We start from the raw sequence: 19,709 nt of genomic DNA, 5'->3' as shown, positions 1-19,709 counted from the left end.
CACTCGCAGAGCGCGACGAGGAGATACCCCGGGACCGCCATGCGCCACGAAAGATGGTTCATTGGCTGCTGCGTGCCATCGTCCAGAAGCGGCCCGAGACCGTCGCCGAGGACAATCGGGGAGGACGAGCGTCGCCAGCTCTCAACGAGGCCGACCCAGACCATGGTCGCACTCGAGAGGACGAGACCTATTGCGACCTTGTCCACGGCGCAAAAACCATATCTTGTTTGCAGTCGTGGCAACACCTATTTCAAGGGTGTCCTAGTCCATTTTGGTATGGAGTCATGTGTACAATGTGGTCGAGAAGCGGGATCCAGAGTGCGACGCCGAGCGTGTCAAAGACTCCGAGCATGGCACCGGGGACTTGGGCGCCGTGCCGACCGGAGTTCGGGTCCCAGCGCAAGTCGCACTGTTGCGTGACCGACTGGAAATTCGCATCGAGCTGGTCATAGACTGCATTCCAGACGATCTGAAAGACGCCAAAGGGCAAGATCGTTAGCACTTGGTTGAGGTCCATGGCCAATGCTGGGTCCAGTTGGAGACACGCCGACGCAAGGACCTTCTTGTCGGTGGCGTTTCTGAGCCAGAGACTCATGCCCATGACAATGCATCCCGCGGCCGCGCACGTGAGCGTCGACGCCATCGCCGCGTTGTCGACAAAGACGGCTGCAAAGTTGAGCACAAATGAAAGCCAAAAGCAGCCCAGTCCCCACACAATGGGTGCAAGCGCCGGCGCTGCAAAGAGCGCGGCGGTGCGCGTCAATGCTCCGGGCGTCGGCGGCGTGTGGATCAACCTACACAACTCGTGTAGCGTCGTCAAAGGAGTCCGAGTCGCACTACCGGTGCGACTGTTTCAGAAACGCGCCGAGCGCGAGGACAAGCGCAACGCCGCAGAAGGCAAAGGTGGCAAAATACCCAGCCTCGGGCGGTACGATCGGAGCCAGGCCGTGCACGCAGAGGTAGGCGAGGTACCCGTACGAGACGGTTGACCCGATGTTCATGCTCAGGTAAAAGTAGCTGAAGAAGCGCTGCTGCGCGTCCTCGTCGCCAGTGAATTGGTCGGCACCCAGAGCGACCACGTTCGAGTCAAAGCCGCCGTTGCCAAGACCGATGCCAAGAAAGATCGCCATCAGAAAACACACGTTGGCCACGCCATTGTACTCGGCGAGCATCACGGGGTGTGACGCGATGACCAAGAGGCAGACGCCGCCGACGTACCAGGCGCCGGCCAAGAGGATGGCGCGGAAGCGCCCAAGATGCTCGTCGGCAACGTACGCTGACGCGAGCGGCACAATGTCGCAAAAGCTCGTCCATGTGCTACGAAGCGAGCTCGCACCGACCTGCGAATAACCGAGCTTGGCCTGCATAAAGTTTTTAAAGCCTTGGCTAATGCCATAGTATGTGAGCGCGTCGACGAGCTCGAGCAGGAGCACATAGGCGCCGACGCTCCACATGGCTGACGTCGGTCGGTGCGCTGGCAGGAGCTGTCCGCGCTCCTCCATCGCAGCCAGGTCTCGTATCCGGATACCCGCAGCCAATCAAACGCCGCCAAAAGATCGCAATTTTTGCGAAACGGCAAACCGTGTGCTACCCAGATCGTCTAGCCGGGCCACCGACCGCTGCTCACTTTGCATTTGCGTCAGAGGACAGGATGCGTGGGACCGAGTGCAGTGGCCAAAAACCAAGCGAGTGCTGATGGCCTGGATGCGAGGCGTGGAGCATATCTGATCGCAACACTGCGACCGTGGTGCACGACAAGACCTTTAGAATCTGGCGCAAAGACCGCATCCAGACGTTTGCATTTATGTCTGAGCCCGAAACATCGTCGTCGTCTCGTGCGGCGGTCTTCCCGCATCAGTGTCTATGCCGCGACAGAGCCAGGATGTGTATTTTTCCGCTCAAACGATGTTTTAAACACTAGCCGTCGCATGGCGCCGCCGGACAAGGAACGCCTTCTTTTCCGGTGGTGCCCACCTTGCTTTGCAGCTCTAGCAGCAAGACGATTGGAAAGGCGATGGCTCCATCCACAACACCTGTCAGACATCGAGCTAGTAGAATCTGCGCGGCAGCAGACCCGCGCTCGTCGGAGAAGGCTGGGTCGTTCAAGTGTCGTGGCAGTGTCTGTCTTCTGGGATATGACTGGCAACCAACACATGAGTTTTCTCTCCTTTTCAACTGCCTCCAAGGGCAGAGCTCTGTGCGCTTGCACGCAGGATGTAAGGCATTCGGTCTTGGCATCGCTACAACCTCGTATGTGCTTGAAATATGAACGTCATGATAATGCTCAAGGCGTCTGCTAGCTCGAGCAAGTGTACACCGGTGCATGACCATACGTGCGGGGTGTGGGCTCTCGTTTTGACCAGTTCAGTCGCCCGTATCGTCGCGTTCGTTGGTCGTGCCCAAGTGTTTAATACAAAAGTGTTGAATACTGTATTTTTGCCACATGGTTGTCACGCGCCTGTCTGGGCCGTCGCCGCACTCTCGTCACTTTTCAACAAACCAATCCGCAGCAACAACAAGATGCGCCTCCTTACGGACGACGCTGCGTGCGGAGCCCCGATCGAGATGGACGGCGAGTACGACCACCCGATGCACTATGCCGCTGTCGGCATCATCTTTGCGGCCTCGCTGCTCGGCAGTATGCTCCCGGTCGTGAGCTCGTTCGTCGCGTGCCTCCGCAATAGCCGGCGCGCGATCGAGGTCCTCAACTCGTTCGGCTTTGGCGTCGTCATTGCCACCGCCTTTATCCACATGATCCCGCCCGCCATGGCCACCCTCAGCGATCCATGCCTCGGCGTCGAGTACAGCGGGCTCGCGATGGTCGTCGTGCTCGCGACCATCTACGTCATGCAGCTCCTTGAGACGGAGCTTGTGATCCTCATGTCCCGCGGCCACGTTGTCGACGAAGACGCCGTCATCTTGCAGTCGGGGAAGCACAGCTTTGGCTACGCCGACCATACATCGTCCGAGCTCTCGGGGCATGGCCACCTCGCGCACGGCCACGGGCGCCTTGTCGCAGGCAACTCGGCGCTGCGGCAGAAGATTACTGTCGCCATCTTCGAGGTGGGTGTGGCGATTCATTCGGTCATCATCGGCTTTGAACTCGGCGTGACGTCCGGTGCAACGTTCACGACGCTGCTCATTGCGCTTTGCTTCCACCAGTTCTTTGAAGGCATCGCTGTCGGCACGTCGGCGGTCTCGGCCTTTACGAGTCTGCGCGCGTCGCTCTTTACGGCCATGGGGTACTCGATCACGACGCCGCTCGGGATTCTTGTCGGCATCCTCGTCTCGGGCTCGTACAGCGAGACGTCGATGGTGTCGCTCTGGGTCCGCGGCGTTCTGGACGCGGTGGCTGGTGGCATCCTCGTCTACACGGGTCTCGTCGAGCTTCTTACGTACCAGTATACGATCAGCCCCGAGTTCCATGCGCGACCGACGTGGGGCCGGTCCTTCAACTACACGGCGCTATACCTCGGGTCGGCTGCCATGGCCGTTGTTGGCCTGTATGCATAAACTCTCCAGACCCTATCTGTGTACTAGTGCTTCTTAGGCGACCCACGAGTCCAACTGAAAGAAGCAAGAAAAGGACAATGTCATTGCGTGCTGTCTTCATGCACCAAGTTACCAGTAGAGTACAGCGGCTGCTGTCACCGTTGCCACCGAGATGGTCCAAGAGGCTGCCGTCGACGTCGTGTTGACAACCGCTCGAGGCCCTGTAGTCGTCGTCTTGGTCGGCGACGGTGCATTATCAGAGGCAGAACTGCCAGCAGGAGCGATGACGGCACTGTTTGACGGCGGCGCTGTTGTTGCATTTGATGCCTTGGTCGCATTAGCCGCTTTTTGCATTTCGGGCAAGAAGCTAGCGAATGGTACGGTCGCCATCGCTCGAACGTCGAGGCCGTTGGGCATCGCACAGGGCGTGACATTCGCGAGGACACCTGTGTACGCCGAGTACCATGTCTGGCACTTGGGGCTCTTTGTGAAGAGGGAGGCCTGCGTGGGCGTCAGCGGCGCGTTGAAGAGAGCTTGCATGTCCTTGATCGAGGCGCTGGTCAAGCATGCCTTGGCGGCCGGTCCCGAGTTGACGGGTGTTGTCGCTGCAATGAGCTGCGCTTGGTCGCACGGTGCCAAGGGGCCGGCGGCAACAATGGCAGTCGCGAGGAAGAGGAGGGCGGAGCAGTGGGGCTTCATGGCGGCAAATGCAAGAATGAGCTATCCAACAGCGGATCCCGCGCTACCAACCTCGTTTTTACGCGTTGCCCTGTCGCTTTGGAGCTGCCTTTTCCCAAACTTGCATTTTCCTAGACTTGAAGCTGGAAGATGAAACCGATTTAGGGTACGGAACGAGGACATGTCCGATTCCAAGCTTAGTGGCGGTAGCACTGGGCATACCACGCATCAAACGTTTGCTCGTTCATTGGGCGCTGTCGGGCGTCGTTGTCGACGACTTGGCCGGCGCTGTTGAGGATCTTGAAGGTCGGGATGCCCTGAATCTGGTGCGTCTCTTGCAGCTCTTCGCGCTCCGCACTCTCGTATGGCACCGCAAGCCACGGCATGTCGCGGAAGTAGCTCGTGAACTGCTTGGCGTCGTGGTCGGCCGAGACGAACACGACTTCGAACGGCCGCCCGAGGCGCTTCATCGACTGGTAAAACTGCGCGAGCATCGGGGTGAACTGCCGGCACGGGCCGCACCAATGCGCGCTAAAGTAGAGACCGATGACCTTGCCGCCCAAGGTCGCGGACGGCACACGATCACCGGTCGTCGAGAGGAGCGACGGTGCAAGCGCCTTGGCGAGCGCCAGCGCCGGCGTCGGCGGCATGATGGGCCCAGCCGCTCGGCTCCAAACGCCCCAGCTGTCGAGACCGTAGGCGCGGTATCGGAACGCATACGGGCGGCCCGGGTTAGCGAGGTTCTTCTTCTTGATCGCCGTCGACGCGACCGTGCTCGTCGCCGTCGTCCACTCGGACGCGCCGTCCATGAGGACGTACTGCACCTCGTACTTGGGGCTAGCGGCGATGGCAGGCCATTGGATCGTGGCGCTCGCGAGTTGAACGTCCGTGGGCATGATCTCGAGGGCGACCGTGGGTGCGGGCGGCTGGGCGCCGTCAATGGCCGGGTGCGCCCATACCAATGGCTCGGAGAAGGCGCCGTCGCCAACGGCCTTGACGCGGAAGTGATAGCTCTGACCGCCCTCCATGTTCTTCTTCTTCATGACCGTGCTCTTCAAGGTCAGCGGGTTGTACACCGCAGCGTCCGCGTGCTTCCACTCGACCTCGTACGCCGAGGCGTGGGCGTCGGCCCAGAAGAGCGTGACCGTCGTCGGCTCAAAGTCAAGGACCTGCATCTTGAAAACTGCACCGCCTGTCCACAACCTGCTTCGAACTTCGAACTCGGGGCGCTTCGCGAAGCCAGGTCGACTTCGACGGATCATAGCCCTGGTCAAGGACGCTTCCGGCGTCGGCAGTGTGCCCCAAGACCGCAGTACTGTGCGTCTACCGGCTACTGCTGTCACCATCCACCACCGACGTCTTGAGTGTACTGAAATCGTGGTGACCCTTTCGGTCTTCGGGCTGCTACTACCGCGATGTCGACGCTGCTGCGTTGGACTGTCTGCCATCGTGCAGACAGATTGTCTGCTCCGCTGTAGCTGCTCGATGCGTCATCATTGGAGAATATCGTCGTAGGCGCCTGCAACAGAGATGCACAGGCGCACGTCGGCGGGAGCTGGCGGCGGGGCGATGATGGCACCAAAGATCGGCGCGCTTCGAATTTCGCATCGACCAATCCACGGTCATCCGCATAACGTATCCGGATGACCGCGGGCAGCGCCGCAGAAACAATCGCAGCTTCCAGTCATGTTGACCAGTCGCCGTGTCCTGCGCGTCCTTCTGCCGCGCGCCTTTAGCACGGCCGCCAAGGCCCGCGCCAACGGTACATGGCCGCCGCTTCTGCGTGATCTCAATGCGTATGCGTCTAGTCATCGTCTGGGGCAACGGCTCGGTGGGCCAGCTCGGCGTCGGGCCCTTTGAAGTGTCGGGCATCACGCGCAAGTACGAAGAGCTTGGGCCCAAGGTGCTCGACAGCTTCCTCGAGCAAAACATCAACGTGACCAAGCTCGCCTTGGGCCAGGACCACAGCGCCGCCGGTACAGCGTCCATATGATGACCCGATGGTGCTCACGCCATCGCGCTAGTTGACGACAACGGCCGCGTGTACATGTGGGGCCGTGGCGAGAAGGGCCAATTGGGCCTCGGCGAAAGCAAGCTCCAAGCGGATGCGCCGACGCTCCTCGAGACGCTGGAAGACGTCAAGATTGTCGACATCTCGTGCGGCGTCACGCACACTGCGGCCGTTGACGCCGAGGGCCGCGTCTTCACGTGGGGCTTTGGCGGCTCGGCCATGTCGGACAATGCGCTCGGCCTCGGCCCGTCTTCGGGCAAGAACCAGATGGTGCCCGCGCTCGTCGAGACCTTTATCGAAGACGTACGCTACATACCCTTGTGCGATGCGTCCTATTGGCGTCTAGGGCTGTCCGATCGCGTCGATCGATTGCGGCGACGCGCACACGGTCGCGCTCTCGGTGGACGGCGAAGTGTGGTCGTGGGGCCGCGGCGACAACGGCCGGCTCGGCAACGGCGAGCTCATTAGCCTCGAGTACCCTGAGCCGATGGAGTTTTTCGACAAGGTCAACATTGTGCAGATCGCGGCCGGCCGGTCGTTCACGCTCGCCCTGCGTGACGACGGCCGCGTCTTTGGCTGGGGCAAGAACAACCGTACGTCCGAGCTCTCGTTGTAGCATACATATCGGTCCTCTGTAGACTTCCAGCTCGGCTCGGAAGGCGGCGGGATGGTGGTCGACATGAACACGATGGAGAGCTTTCCTGTCGAGATCACGGGCTTCTACGGTACGTCAATCGCCCGTCGCTTGAAGCGGGTACTGACGCGATAACGCAGACGAGCGCATTGTCAAGATTGCCGCGGGCAAGGAGCACGGCGCGGCCATTTCGGCCGCCGGTCGCCTCTTCATCTGGGGCTCCAACCTCTGGGTGCAGCCGCGTGAGATCACGGCGCTCAAGCACAAGAAGATCGTCGACGTGGCCTGTGGCGACCGCGCGACGCTGGTCGTTGCCGGTACGACGCCAACATTGTCTTGGCTACGGTAGACACTCGGGATGTGTAGATGACGGCACGGCGTTCACGTTTGGGAAGCGCGGCATGGGCAGCTCCAACTACCTCGGCCACTACGACACGCAGCCCCAGGCGCAGCCCAAGCAGCTCGACGCGCTCTCGCAGGCCTTTGTCATGACGGGTGCGTGCGGCAGCCAGCACATGGCCGTCCTCGCCCGCGCCCAGAGCCTCGCCGCCGACTCGGACTTTTCGTTCCGAGAGTAAACCTCAAGCGTCCTTCTTCCCTTCCACGGTGCTCGACCCTGCTTTGGTCCTGCTCGGCGCACTCAATAGATGGAGCGTCGAGACCTCTTCTCTCTACTAGCAGCGGAGCCCTGTTGCTGGGAGCGAGACAGGCGGTGGACGGGGCAGTCTCTATCGCTGAGCGGTGGACAGCGCAGTCTCTATCGCTGCTATGGCAGGTGCAACGGCGTCAACCAAACGAGCAGGAGCGCTTACTACATTAAAAAAGGGGACGGGTCCTCGGTTCATACAATCGCGGTCGCGGCCGCGGTGGCCGCAGCGTTGCCGAGCGTCGCGCGCAGGATGTCGACGAGTTTGTTGAACTTGTCTTGCTCGATCTTGGCCTTCTCGAGCTCGAGCTCGCGGTCCTTCTCGCGCATTTCCTTTTCGTGGCGCAGCCTGCGTTCGAGCTGCTTCTCTTCGAGGTCCTTCATCTGCAGCTCCTTCTGGAAGCGCATGCGCTCAAACTCGAGGCGCTCCCAGTCGAGCTGGTACTTTTGGAGCTCGATCGTCTTGGGGTCGAGCGGCGGCGGGCGCTTTCCGTGCGGGTTGTTGAGCATGATGTTGGCCACGTTCACCGGCGCGGGGCTCTGACGCTTGATGCTGGGCGGCGGCGTGCGCGCCGACGGCGTCACGGCGCCCATTGAGAGCACGGACGGGTCGGTGCCATCCAAGTCACTCGTTTCGTCCATGCCCGTGGCCATGCCCATCATCGTCATGGGCAGCGACGACATGAGGTTCAGCGAGCCCATGCTCGGCGTCTGGGCGAGGAAGCTACGGCGCAGCTCTTCGTTCTTCGCGAGCACTTGGTACTCATGCCAGCGCACGGGATGCGCGCCGCTGAGGTGGCTGCGAATGTTGTCGACGCGGAACGAGCGAAAGTACTTGGTCGTCGTGAGGCCACGGCGGCGCTTGCGCTGGTTGCTGCTCGTCGGCGACAGAGGCTCTTCGTCCTTCTCGCGCACCTCGCGGCCAAAGGCCTTGCAGAGGCCGCAGACGGCCAAAATGACCTCGCCCGTGTGCGGATGGCGCTCGACGATCTGGAGGCCGAACTCGACCTCGTACTTGGGGATCCAGTGGTGGCGGCGGACGCGGTCCTTGTCCTTGTTGGCCTGTGCGTCGTCCTGCATGGTCCTGGTTGATCCGGAAATCGGCAAGTGCCTAAATGGGGCCTGCCACCAGTGATCCTTGTCCTAGCCCGTCGGGGTACTTCCCTCTCTGAGATGTATAGCAGCTTGTAAAACATTGATTACATGAGCTGTAGCAAATCAACTGCGAGGAAAGTCCTTGGATGCGATGGTTTAGAGAAAGAGAAATTCGAAACAGGTCCGGTCCCCTGTTCTATTTTATACAAATGAAGTGTTTCATTTAATTCTAGGCCGAAACAGCATGTTTGTATACCAATTTGAAAATAGGATTTGTATTCACGAGGCATTTTTTGCACCAGCTAGGGTCACTGGCGAAATCAAGGATTTCAGACTATTCAAAGAGTATACTCGAATAGTGTATAGCCTGTCAAAGAACATCCTGTGTGGCGGACGCTCCTCGCTCCAAGAATGGGGCCTCAACTTCGCGCACTGTACAGAGCGATCTATCGTGGTAGCAAGGAGTGGCCGCGTCTTGGGCTTTATGATAGACATTCAAATGATACGACTCGCAACCTCAAAATGACATTTTCAAAATATTCACAATTGTTTGTGCCGTGCTGCAATAAAGATTTGTCCTTGGCCGATTCAAGCTCAGTGGTTACGCTCCCAGTACTATAGCTATACCCGCGCCCATTCATGCATTAGCTTTGTGCGTCACGTGCACACTGCAGGACCATCACGATCGTTTTGGCGGGAACAGCTGAAATTTGAAATTTTGGATTGCGACATGACGTGAATAGTATGAGAGACCTTCATTCAGACGATGCAAAAATAGTGTCAAGATTGTGCCACAGTGCCCAGAACCCCCGATGCCACGGAAGGGACCGCCCAAGACGACGCGCCGCGAGGAGCGAGCAAAGGAGAAGGAGGAGGCGGCCAAGCAGCGCCTGCACGAAGAGGCCAAGGCCGCGCGCGCTGCCCAAGCGGTCCGACAATTTCGTCACAACCCCGAGATGCCCGACACCCAAGGGGACCGACGCGATCTCCGGCGAGGCTTGGCCTCCGAGGGCATGCCTCTAGAGCGGTATGGCGAGTCGCCCATGCAACTCGGTAAGCGTGGTGAAGTGCTTCCGGCGTCATCGGGCGGTCGCGCCGCGCCTCGAGGCTTCGAATACGACGCTGCCGACGAATGGTACGGCGACGACGACGACTAGAGCTCTCGTATCGCTGTAGCACCACGACCTGAAGTATAATATCTCTCTCATGTACTGTCTTGCCACAGGCCTTGAAGTCTCTGCTACTAGCAGCCATCACTACGACAGCGAGTGCTCTGGGGGTAGTCTTCATCATCACACAAGCATCATTTCCTGTGGTGCAGCCTCGACCCGTGCACACAAGAGAGCAAGATATAGCATACTAAGGAGGCCTGAAGGCTGCGGGTGCAGTCATCCATCATGGTCTACCTCGCCAAAACGCCTTGATCTACCAAAGGCGATGGCGTCGGAAACTCAACTTCAACTCGCGCAAAATGAAACTCAATGCTCGGTACGTATATTAATATTTGGGTGCAATCTGAGGTCGTTTGGAATTAAAATGCAGCGTGCGTCCATACAATACAGGTTTTAGTGCAATTAAAAATCGAGTGAAATTCATTGTATGTGCTTCAAGATCGCGAAACGTCCATTTGGTTTTGTGCTATGGCCGACCCCGACGTACCCGGCCCCACGACGGCCATCCCGCACGGTGCAAAGCTCATGGCGCTGACTCTCCTTGGCCTCATTGCCGTGCTCGCTTGGACCCGCGTCAAGCCATCCCGCATGGCGACGCAGCGAGGCGCCGACCGAGCCACCGAGCCGCCTCCCGACGAAGACGGTGCGTCCATCAGACATGCCCGAAGGTGTCCGTGGCTCACGCTCGACATGCGCAGAGGTGCAACGCATGACGTACGCCTTTGCAAGTCTTTGCATCAGCAAGACGTCACGCCGTGGCGGCGCGGCGCTGTCGGTGCAGCATCCTCCTGTCCGCTCGCCTGTCGTCACTACCTTTGTCGACGTTGCCTCGTGGTACATGGACCAGGCATCGACCGCCGTCCAATACAACGCGATCACTGTCGTGCTTCACGTTGTGTACTTTGTGTGCACTGGCCAAGCAGCGAAGGCCATTGCGCTCCTCAATGAGCTATGGCATGCGGGCGGCCTCTTGCATCTGCTCGGCGCGGTCGTCGTACCGTGGTAAGATGATGCTGTTGCAACTGTATCCGACAACCAGCCTGTCGCTTGACGCCCAAGACAGAAGGGACTGCTTCCAGCGGCCACGACCGCAAGCACATCTCACTTAATAGACAGTCCAACAAACACACAAAATAGTAGTTTATTCGTCCAAACCGATCGCAAAAATACTGTTCATGTCGTCATCGAGTGCATATTTGTCGCTGGCGGGCAGCGTCGCCCAGTAGTTGGCCCAGAACGCCTTGGCGCGCGCTGTGACATCTGCTGCCTCGATCTCGGCCATGACGTAGCCCCACTTGCGCTTCCACACGGCCGTCCGAAGATGGCGCTGGACCGCACGCATGGCCCGGCGCACGTCCAACCGCTTGCACGCTGGCAGAATCACGTCGCGAAGACGCTGGTCCTTGAGGTACGGCGTGAACGAGCGGTCTTTGATCTCGGGTGGCGCCCGCGCGTCCACAAACTCGACGTGCGGCGTCCCATTCACGTCCTGGACCGACACGACCGTATGCGCATGGTCGACGAGCGTGTCTTCTTGGCGGCCGGGGCCACCAAGCAGCGTTGAAAAGTACGCAAGGAGCGGGGCGTAGTCGGGCTTCTTCCACCGGTGCATGTACAGCGGGTAGAAGCGCAGCGAGAGGAGGCGGAGGGCGTTGGTTGTGTCAAACATAAAGCATACGTAGCTCCCGCAGTCGTACGTTGCCTTCGGCGGCAGGCTCGGAAAGAGGTCGGCCACTTTGTCAAAGTTGATCCAGATGTATCGGCAACTATAGTTGGTGACTTCCGGGGCGACCGGCGCGCCATCAAAGAGCCCGTCGGCGCTCCACAAGTCGGGCTTGAGCGCGGCGAGAGACTCGATCGACATGCCGAGCTCAATGCCGTTGGTACCAAGCCACGGCGCGAGCGTATTGCCCGAGGCATAACGCTCGTGTTCGGCCAAGTGCAGGCGGTAGAAGCCCTCGCTGGCCGGCAGGTGCCGCTGGATGACAGACCAGCAGAGACGCGGCTTGTGCCGGCGCACGAGGATCCGCAGCTTGGAGAGGACTTCGGGCCGCACGCACTGGAACTGAAAAGCCATGCGCTCCGAGGACCACGAAAAGTACATGCCGCAAAAGCAGTTCATTGAGTCGCAGCCGTCGCCCTTGACGAGGTGCAGCTTGCAGCCAGGACACTGCGCAATGTCGTCGATGGCCTCGACCGGCGCGCACGGCTGCCCCAAGTGGTGCCCGCCGACCTTGCACGCAAAGCACAAGTCGGCTTTGCAGCACGGCGACTGAATGAACGGTGCGTCGCGGCGCCAGCGAAGGAAGAGCGTCGCGCGGCGTTCGACGTCGTGGATGAGCGGCAACATTGCGTTCAGAATGGCATCGTCGTGGCCCGGAAACGTTGCGCGGACGTAGTTGTAAAGTGCGTCGGCCGAGTGGCGGTGACGGCAGTACTGGCCGCAGCGCGTCTGGAGCTCCGGAATCTGTTGTGCGAGGTGCGTCGGCAGTTTGAGCGGCCGGACCGAGTCGCGCCGTGCTGGCAGCATCGAGTTGTTGTTGTGGCAGTTGGGGCACTTGACGTCGCACGCCGATAGCACCTTTGATTCGAACGGTCCAAGGAGGTTAGCAGCCTTCCCTAGCCGCTCGCGCCAGCGAACCATGTTGGTGGGCCGAATGCAGATCGGGCACTTGAGCTTGGTGAGCACGCCGTAGAGCGCCGACTCGGCCTGGACGTTGAGGAAGGCTTCGATGCACGACGTGCAGAGGACCGCGGGACAGGCGGTGCGGCAGATCTGTGTGACGACGGCGTCGGCTTCGTCAAAGCAGACTTGACACGTGGCAGTCCCGGGCGCGACCATGGCCAATGTACGTGTGTGGGAGGAGCTAAATAGGAGAATGAGCGGGTCGTGCCCACTTCCTATCGCCGCCTGGCTGGCTTGAGGAGCCAGGCAAAATCTTGCATGAATGATGGTCATCCGGATCGCTGCCGGATCGCGAGCAGCTGCTGCAGGGCAAGTGCAGCGACCCTGCGTGGCTAATTCTCCGAAGCTTTAGAAGGGCCGAGTCGCAGCAACACACCATGTCATCAACGTGGTCGGACGGCAGACAAGGGACTTCAATCACTGTCTAATCCGTGCTGATCCCAGAAACGGCCACGTCATGAGCTTGCACTTTGTAAGGGCCCGACAATCCACTGCAGTGGTCCTGCACGGACCTTCACTCATTGCTATGACTCCTTTCTTCGACTGTCGAAACACAGAGTTGTGGGTGGAGCTATCGACAAAGCTTTGTGGCTCAAGCAGCCGACACTGAGCCACTCATTTCTTACGTGCAGTCGCAAGGACACTAGTGCAAGCTACGGATGCGGCGAATGAGCTAGCGATCGTGAACTTTAAGGCTGACGTGTAGCTCTACTCGGCCCAATTCTGAGGGAGCAAGGGATAGGGCTGCCCAAATGTACAGCACCAGCAACGAGCCTAGTGCACAAATTAATACGCAAATTCGAGCCAACGACGTTGTATGCTGCCATTGTATACTGCTTTCAGTCCAAGGTGTCGGGCTTGACGAATCGCCCTGTCAAGAAAAGAGGCAATAGCGGCGCGGTCCATCAATATAGGGTCCAGTCAAGACGAGAGCTTCAATGATGTTGAGTTCAATGGCGCTTTGCCGCGCTGACCCCACTGACCCCAATGCAGAAACCATGAAAGGTCCTTTGTCTGTCCTTTCCCCAAGCGATAAAAATAGTCGGCGTGAGCATGGACAACGTGCGATACAACCGCGTCTCAGTGGTCTTGAGCCTCGGCTTCCTCCTCAACCTTGTGCTCATGCCGTTGAAGGCGTACATGAGCGAAGCATCTCCCTTTGATGACAAGCAGTTTGCACTCGTCTCGGCCAACGCGATCCCGGAGGTCAACCACACCGTCTCGATGGCCTTTGCCAAAACGCTGCAAGCGCGCTTCGTCAACGTCACGTCCCCGTACACTTATGACGCGTCGCTCAGCGCTGAGATTGTGCGCAACGTCGTGCCGTACAACGCCAGTGGCTGCAACGACCAAGTCCTCACGCGCATCACCGGCAGCATCTACTGCCCGTTCGACCTGCCATCGAAACTCACGGCCTTTCTCTGCGGCAGGTCGTCGACGCCGATCGCTCGGGTCGGCACTGCCTACATGATGAACGCGCCCACGGGCGTCTTCGCGTTCTGGTCGTCGCCGGGCGACGTGACCGGCGCCGGCGCCAGTGCAACCACGGCGACGACGATTACCTTCATGTACGCAACTGTGCGCTACTCGCTGTTTTGGCTCACGACCAAGTTTTGCGTCCGCTTTGGTCTGAGCCTGCTCATCGGTGTTGAGGCCTACCGCCTCTACTACCGCCACGTGCGGACGCTGCGCCGATTACTGCGGTCGCACCCGCTGCACCCGACGCCCACGAACGCGGTGCGATACGAAATTGTGTTTGGCGAACCCACGTCGCTCGTGGTGTGTCACCCGCTCGTGATTGCCGTCTTTATGGTCGACTTTTGGAGCAGCGTAGAAGTCGTGGCCCAAGCCATTTTACGCGTGTCCCAGACCAAAGCCCTCTACTACACGGGCCTCGGCGCGATGTTTCTCAGTCGGTCGGTCTGGTTCTCGTACGCGACGCTGACGGCGCTGAACCGGTACCTCAAGTGGCGCCGCCGCGCCGCGCTCTTTCGCCCGAGCAGCACGACCGTCGTCGCGATGGCATCGTTCACCTTTGCAGGTCTCTCGACGAATGCGCAAAATGCGTGGCTCCCGACGCTCTTGCTCTACACCCACATCTCCAAGCCTCTGGCCGAGGCACCGAGCGACAGCGAGTACTACACGACGCAGGCACTTCCGGCGTCCATCTTGTACTCGATCTCGCTCTGTGGGATCCCTTTTTTGCTGGCGATTCCCCGGTTCACACTTCGCCGGCTCCGAGAGTGGATGCATCCTATTGTCAAGTACACCCAAGTAGGTGTTTCCCTGCTGCTTTGCAGTCGTTTGCGAGTCTCGTTAGGTGCCGGTGGGGGGCCCCCGCGATGTGCGTTATCGCCTCATGGCGTGGTACTGTCGCCTTCAGCACATTTACTCTGGTACGAATCTCACTCGCATGCGCCGTCACGTACGAGGTGTAGGCCGACGCGTGCTCGGTGGCAGCGTCTACGATCTCTTCAACATCGACTCGCGCTTTCGGAGCATGATGACCGTAGGCCAGAATGGCAACGACTGCTACGTCTTTGGCTACGACGCCGACAACCACCTGATTGAGATCACGCGACTAAGCCTCTTGTCGCGCGTCGACTTGGCGCGTTTTGGGCTTGACACTGGCAAGCGTGTGCGCCCCGACGCCCTCGTGTCCCCAACAGCACCGGCACCCCACTTCGCGGTCGGCCGCGTGCACCTTCCGAGTGGCAACCGCGGTCTCGGGGTCGAGTTTGGCGCCGACAACTCGCCGTGGCTGGCGTAGATATGGACAATTGTGTACACAGTAGAAGACATGGTGTTTAGGTTACAAAGACGCTACAAAGGTTTAGTTCCAGTGGAAACCAATGCCAGGCACGCACTGCGAGTACCACTCGTCGACGCGAACGCACGTGAGGTTCTCGCCGCACGAGGCGCTCCCCGTGTAGTCCTTGCCACCGCACTGTTCCCAGACCTTCTTGGCGCCATTCGAAGGGGGCGCCGTCGGCTTGCTGCTCGGCTTCTTCGTGACAGGGCGGGGCGTCGACGGGCGCGGACGCTTGGAGGGCTTGGTCGTCGGCTTGGTCGTCGGCTTGTCAGTCGGCTTGTCCGTAGGGTCGTCACTCGGGTCGTCGCTCGGGTCGTCGCTGGGACTATCCGTCGGATCGTACGTGGGCTTGGGCGATGGCTTGTCGCTGGGCTTGGGCGATGGCTGGTCGCTGGGCTTGGGCGTGGGCGACTTGCCACCATCAAGGGCGTTCTTCGGGAGCTTGTTGATGCTCTTGAGATCCTTGACGATCTTGTCGATCTTGACAGCACCGTTGAGGCAGCCACCACAGTTGTGCAGCGCGATGACCGAGTTGTCTTTGGCACTGAGCACCGGCGAGCCCGACGACCCGCCCTCCGTGTCCACCATGTAGCCCACTTCGTCTTCGACGCACGACGAGTGGCCCATGTCTTCGATCGTACCCGGCTGACCGTTGTCGAGCTTGACAGCAATGCGCGTCGGCTTGCCACCGGGGTGCTGCGGGATGTAAATCTCTTCGCCAAGGACCGGCCCCGACTCGCGCGCCGTGAGGTACCCGTACGAAGCGAGGTCCTTGGAGTTGATCTTGACGAGCGTGTAGTCGAGGGCCTTGTTGGTGTGGATAAACTCGACGCTGGAGGCGACGACCTTGCCCTTGCACCCGAGCTGTTTGGTGTTGTTCGGGTCGTCGCACGTCGCGCACTCGGCCGCGAACTCGACTTGGACGTTCTTGGCCGCACCCGCGTCACCGATGCAGTGGTTGTTCGTGATCAAGTGACCTTCCGAGCCAAAGAGCCAGCCGGTGCAGAGCCCAGAACCGTTCATGAAGAGACGAGCGACGGCCTGCGCCTTCTTGTACTGTGTTGGCTTCTTGTCCTTGTAGCACATGGAGGCTTCTGAGTCGTCTTTGCCGCAAATGGCCTCGGGGTGCTTCTGGCTGTCCTCCGGGAACCCACTGGCGTACCGGTCGATCGAGATGACGGGCGACGCGCCGTGGCCGTTTGACGGCGCGTGGTATGTGACCTTGGCGGCGTCGCCACGAATGAACTCGGCGTAAAAGTCGCTGTGCTTGCCCGTGTACGTGACTGCGTTCTGACCGTCCGGCGCGCTCACGGTGACCGACGCGCCATGCGGCAAGTCGAGCTGGTTAAAGTGCAGCGCAATGTACGTGGCCTTGTCGTGCGTGATGGTCTTGGTTGAGACGTCGGCGGAGAGCGTCAAGTTGTAGCTCTGGTCGGCACCGATCTTCTCGACCGACTGAAAGCAGTATTGCCCCATCGCACTCGACGCAAGGAGACCCAAGCAGACAGCGAGCTTGGAGACTGAGAGCATGGTGATTGTGTCAAGAAGAGAGAATACAGAAGTGAGTTTGCTCTTGGCGAGCCCTCAACGCAGACATACGGACAACGGACGGCTCTCGCGCTCTCGCTCCGACCTGCTGTTTGGTCTGCGGTAGTTCCAGATGGCGTTCGAAATGAGTCAATCTGAGGGATATATATGCATACAATAGCTGGTAATGAAGATACAGTGTCGGCTTCAAATGCATATTTATAACCGAAGCCAAACACTCAGCTAATAACCGTACCCTGGCTTCGGATGGCGATGGCAAAGAGCAATGGAACGTGAGCAAGCGTGAAGCCACGACGCCCTCTGCACAACTTCCGACCCAGCGCATGCTTTTGCGCGCCATGATCTGTATGCATGTCAAACGAACGTGACTTCTCTCACGGCAATGTCATTACTTGATCCCGGCGACTCAGATCGCTCGGCCCGAGTGTGATTTCGAGTGGCATTGTGGCACGCTACAATAAAGCAGGTGCGATTGAAGCGTCGTCCTATACACAACCCTCTGATTGCACACGAAGAGCACACATAGAGAACGCTTTTACAATGTACAGCTGTAGTCACAGCACTCGCGTTCGTGCTCAGATCTCGGCGCTTCAGCAACCTGCTTGCCAAGCAGTGTTTGGGCGCTTCCTTAGTTATGACACAACACGTTTGCACCGTTGTGTCTTCAAAGGGTACGAGCACAATACAACGTTATTTCCCCCCATTGTCCTTCCTAGTCGATAGTTGCAGCTAGTCTAGTGTGTACGAGAGTTCTGTGGACAATAAGACACTCCGGACGACTCAAAACTTGGAACTCCATTATTGACAAACAACACGACTCGTCTCGACATACTATTTAGACAGTCGACTGGGCCGGGAGCTTGCCGGCGGCTTGGAGGTCGTTGACGACGTCGCTGATCTTGACGCCGCCGTTGAGGCAGCCACCGCAGTTGTGGAGCGCGATGACCGCGTGGTCGTTGGGACTGATGACCGGCGAGCCCGACGACCCGCCCTCCGTGTCGACCATGTAGCCGACTTCGTTGGCAACGCAGCTGTTGATGTTGAGCGACTCAATCGTGCCCTGTGCGCCGTTGTCGAGGAGGTACCCGATGCGGCGCGGCTTGCCCGCGGGGTGCTGCGGGATGTAGATCTTTTCGCCGAGCTTGGGGCCCGACGCGCGCGCCTTGAGGAAGCCGTACTTGGCCAAGCTCACGCCCGACTTGAGGTTGAGCTTGACGAGCGTGTAGTCGAGGTTCTTGTTGGTGCGGATGAACGTCGCGCTCGTGGCCACGATGGTGCCGCGGCAAGCGAGCTGCTGCGTGTTGTTCGGGTCCGCGCACGTCGCGCACTCGGCGCCAAACTCAAACTGAATGTCCTTGGCCGCGTTGGCGTCGCCGATGCAGTGGTTGTTGGTGATCAAGTGGCCCTCCGAGCCAAAGAGCCACCCGGTGCAGAGCGACGTGCCGCCAATGAGGAGCCGGCCCACGGCCTGCGCCTTGGTGTACTGCGTCGGGAGCGAGCTCTTGACGCACACCGCAGCCTTGGTGTCGTCCGTGCCGCAAATGGCCTCGGTCGGGCGCGGCGGCACACCGTACGCGAGACTATCGATGCGGAAGGCGTCGACGCCGTCGAGGAGCGCAATGTCTTCGCGCGGCGGCGTGTACGAGAGCACGACCGAGCCGCCGGGGATGTACTCGGCGTAAAAGTTGTCGCGGTCGCCGCCCGTGTACTTGACCGACGTCGATCCGTCGGGCGACGAGAGCGTGAGGACAGCGCCGTTGGGCAAGTTGAGCGAGTCAAAGTGCAGCGAGACGTACGAGGCGGCGTCGCGCGAAATGACGGTGCGCAGCGGCACCGACCCGTTGGACGCCAGCGCGTACGGTGCCGTGCGACCGATCTCGTCGGCGCCCTGGAAGCACGTCTGGCCGGCCACGAGCGACGCCGCGAGGCCAACGAGCGCAGTGAGCTTGGCGAAGGAAATCATCGTGGGATGCAATGGCTGCAAAAGGAAAAGTGAGCTACGAGGCGCGGGCCAAAGCGATTTGTACTACACTGTAGCCGCCACAAACGGATTTGAATCCATGGGTGCGCCAACGACGCTGTGTACGAACACAACACCTGAGAACTCTGTGCTGCATGCACCTGAGAATCGAGCGGATTCGTACTCTGTGGTGAGCAGCTAATCCCTGCGGCCATCTGAGCCCAGCCGTACCCAGCCCAACTAGCTCGACGTTCACCACGCCCGCGCTCGACGGCCGCAGCACTCGAGCAGATTGGGTGGGACGAGATCCGTCGTTCGAATTGGCTACTTGTGCGTACGAACTGCATGGCGACGGTGTGTGCATCATGCGAGGGCTGCGTGGGGAGCTGCGTGGCGGTGAGGAACCAGCAGCGAGGTGAGCAACATATGGGTTATGTTTAGTCTGACTGGGGAGCCTCGACCGTACTAGTAGTTGCTTTTTGAATCAAGGTGCAGCTGGCAGCGAAACCAGTCATTTGGTAGCTGGACTGTGGGCGCTCTCAAGAGCGGGCGGGTTGCGCGTCGTACCTGCCGGTGTCATCATATGCACGCCGCCTACGATTATCAGAGCGAGGTACTCAGATACATGCGAAACCAGACACGGGTCTGAGTTCACTAGGTGGCACGGTTGAATTCGAGCTCAATTCTTTGTTGCAGCGTGTATTTCTGGCCAAACGCGTATTGAGAGTTGTGACGCGCGAGCTCGTTTTTTGTCTGGGGTAGTGGTCACCGAGCGCATTCGCCAAGTGCACGGGTCTTTGGCGCTGCGAACCACATCGTTCTCGCTTCCCAGATCGCATCAGATAAAGTTTCTGGGATCAATGATTTCGTGGGTGTGCGACTCTTCCGACCGCCCGAGAGTCCCACTTTTGCTGCTTCAATCTGAGTACGTCGTCTGAGTACATCTCATCAGACAGCGATCCGACTCAGATCTGC

The 19,709-nt window shown here is 59.5% G+C and overlaps 12 protein-coding genes across 12 annotated transcripts; 5 read left to right on the top strand and 7 right to left on the bottom strand.

The window, feature by feature from the left end:
• Window positions 1-250: 250 nt before the first annotated feature.
• Window positions 251-1,517, bottom strand: SDRG_06063 (hypothetical protein; the record flags this gene model as incomplete). The annotated part of the gene is made up of 2 exons (XM_008611822.1): window positions 841-1,517; window positions 251-794 (listed from the first exon to the last, which is right to left on the bottom strand). Exons 1-2 carry the CDS (start codon window positions 1,500-1,502, stop codon window positions 251-253), a joined length of 1,206 nt encoding a protein of 401 aa, XP_008610044.1. The 5' UTR covers window positions 1,503-1,517.
• Window positions 1,518-2,520: 1,003 nt separating this feature from the next.
• SDRG_06062 (hypothetical protein) lies at window positions 2,521-3,513 on the top strand (the record flags this gene model as incomplete). Its single annotated transcript, XM_008611821.1, has 1 exon — window positions 2,521-3,513. One exon carries the CDS (start codon window positions 2,521-2,523, stop codon window positions 3,511-3,513), a length of 993 nt encoding a protein of 330 aa, XP_008610043.1.
• Window positions 3,514-3,573: 60 nt separating this feature from the next.
• On the bottom strand, window positions 3,574-4,272 carry SDRG_06061 (hypothetical protein). Its single transcript, XM_008611820.1, has one exon. It carries the CDS (start codon window positions 4,189-4,191, stop codon window positions 3,622-3,624), a length of 570 nt encoding a protein of 189 aa, XP_008610042.1. The 5' UTR covers window positions 4,192-4,272; the 3' UTR covers window positions 3,574-3,621.
• A 42-nt stretch (window positions 4,273-4,314) lies between these two features.
• On the bottom strand, window positions 4,315-5,346 carry SDRG_06060 (hypothetical protein; the record flags this gene model as incomplete). The annotated part of the gene is made up of 1 exon (XM_008611819.1): window positions 4,315-5,346. A coding segment is annotated over one exon (979 nt), but the record flags the coding sequence as incomplete, so codon positions are not given.
• Window positions 5,347-5,817: 471 nt separating this feature from the next.
• SDRG_06059 (hypothetical protein) lies at window positions 5,818-7,489 on the top strand. Its single transcript, XM_008611818.1, has 7 exons — window positions 5,818-5,932; window positions 5,979-6,146; window positions 6,195-6,484; window positions 6,528-6,774; window positions 6,820-6,906; window positions 6,956-7,132; window positions 7,182-7,489. The coding sequence occupies exons 1-7, from the start codon at window positions 5,857-5,859 to the stop codon at window positions 7,391-7,393; spliced, it is 1,257 nt and encodes a 418-aa protein (XP_008610040.1). The 5' UTR covers window positions 5,818-5,856; the 3' UTR covers window positions 7,394-7,489.
• A 105-nt stretch (window positions 7,490-7,594) lies between these two features.
• Window positions 7,595-8,641, bottom strand: SDRG_06058 (hypothetical protein). Its single transcript, XM_008611817.1, has one exon. The coding sequence runs from the start codon at window positions 8,539-8,541 to the stop codon at window positions 7,657-7,659; it is 885 nt and encodes a 294-aa protein (XP_008610039.1). The 5' UTR covers window positions 8,542-8,641; the 3' UTR covers window positions 7,595-7,656.
• Window positions 8,642-9,290: 649 nt separating this feature from the next.
• Window positions 9,291-9,875, top strand: SDRG_06057 (hypothetical protein). Its single transcript, XM_008611816.1, has one exon. It carries the CDS (start codon window positions 9,369-9,371, stop codon window positions 9,711-9,713), a length of 345 nt encoding a protein of 114 aa, XP_008610038.1. The 5' UTR covers window positions 9,291-9,368; the 3' UTR covers window positions 9,714-9,875.
• A 321-nt stretch (window positions 9,876-10,196) lies between these two features.
• On the top strand, window positions 10,197-10,734 carry SDRG_06056 (hypothetical protein; the record flags this gene model as incomplete). The annotated part of the gene is made up of 2 exons (XM_008611815.1): window positions 10,197-10,371; window positions 10,427-10,734. The coding sequence occupies 2 exons, from the start codon at window positions 10,197-10,199 to the stop codon at window positions 10,732-10,734; spliced, it is 483 nt and encodes a 160-aa protein (XP_008610037.1).
• Window positions 10,735-10,850: 116 nt separating this feature from the next.
• Window positions 10,851-12,666, bottom strand: SDRG_06055 (hypothetical protein). The gene has a single exon (XM_008611814.1). It carries the CDS (start codon window positions 12,568-12,570, stop codon window positions 10,870-10,872), a length of 1,701 nt encoding a protein of 566 aa, XP_008610036.1. The 5' UTR covers window positions 12,571-12,666; the 3' UTR covers window positions 10,851-10,869.
• Window positions 12,667-13,467: 801 nt separating this feature from the next.
• On the top strand, window positions 13,468-15,184 carry SDRG_06054 (hypothetical protein; the record flags this gene model as incomplete). The annotated part of the gene is made up of 3 exons (XM_008611813.1): window positions 13,468-14,688; window positions 14,735-14,810; window positions 14,853-15,184. 3 exons carry the CDS (start codon window positions 13,468-13,470, stop codon window positions 15,182-15,184), a joined length of 1,629 nt encoding a protein of 542 aa, XP_008610035.1.
• Window positions 15,185-15,199: 15 nt separating this feature from the next.
• On the bottom strand, window positions 15,200-16,855 carry SDRG_06053 (hypothetical protein). The gene has a single exon (XM_008611812.1). It carries the CDS (start codon window positions 16,754-16,756, stop codon window positions 15,248-15,250), a length of 1,509 nt encoding a protein of 502 aa, XP_008610034.1. The 5' UTR covers window positions 16,757-16,855; the 3' UTR covers window positions 15,200-15,247.
• A 692-nt stretch (window positions 16,856-17,547) lies between these two features.
• Window positions 17,548-18,852, bottom strand: SDRG_06052 (hypothetical protein). The gene has a single exon (XM_008611811.1). It carries the CDS (start codon window positions 18,735-18,737, stop codon window positions 17,610-17,612), a length of 1,128 nt encoding a protein of 375 aa, XP_008610033.1. The 5' UTR covers window positions 18,738-18,852; the 3' UTR covers window positions 17,548-17,609.
• Window positions 18,853-19,709: the final 857 nt, after the last annotated feature.

The sequence above is a fragment of the Saprolegnia diclina genome (genome assembly GCF_000281045.1).
Source record: "Saprolegnia diclina VS20 unplaced genomic scaffold supercont1.16, whole genome shotgun sequence".
Classification (NCBI taxonomy): Eukaryota; Oomycota; class Saprolegniomycetes; order Saprolegniales; family Saprolegniaceae; genus Saprolegnia; species Saprolegnia diclina.
This window is presented reverse-complemented; position numbering and strand designations above follow the sequence as displayed.

What these genes read in the sequence shown, in the direction of transcription:
- SDRG_06058 (XM_008611817.1), bottom strand. Translation starts at nt 8,541, where the DNA reads ATGCAGGACGACGCACAGGCCAACAAGGACAAGGACCGCGTCCGCCGC.
- SDRG_06059 (XM_008611818.1), top strand. Translation starts at nt 5,857, where the DNA reads ATGTTGACCAGTCGCCGTGTCCTGCGCGTCCTTCTGCCGCGCGCCTTT. An exon ending in CGCCAAGGCCCGCGCCAACG is followed by an intron (nt 5,933 to 5,978) that starts GTACATGGCCGC and finishes GTATGCGTCTAG; the next exon opens with TCATCGTCTGGGGCAACGGC. An exon ending in CGCGACGCTGGTCGTTGCCG is followed by an intron (nt 7,133 to 7,181) that starts GTACGACGCCAA and finishes CGGGATGTGTAG; the next exon opens with ATGACGGCACGGCGTTCACG.
- SDRG_06055 (XM_008611814.1), bottom strand. Translation starts at nt 12,570, where the DNA reads ATGGTCGCGCCCGGGACTGCCACGTGTCAAGTCTGCTTTGACGAAGCC.
- SDRG_06061 (XM_008611820.1), bottom strand. Translation starts at nt 4,191, where the DNA reads ATGAAGCCCCACTGCTCCGCCCTCCTCTTCCTCGCGACTGCCATTGTT.
- SDRG_06052 (XM_008611811.1), bottom strand. Translation starts at nt 18,737, where the DNA reads ATGATTTCCTTCGCCAAGCTCACTGCGCTCGTTGGCCTCGCGGCGTCG.
- SDRG_06053 (XM_008611812.1), bottom strand. Translation starts at nt 16,756, where the DNA reads ATGCTCTCAGTCTCCAAGCTCGCTGTCTGCTTGGGTCTCCTTGCGTCG.
- SDRG_06057 (XM_008611816.1), top strand. Translation starts at nt 9,369, where the DNA reads ATGCCACGGAAGGGACCGCCCAAGACGACGCGCCGCGAGGAGCGAGCA.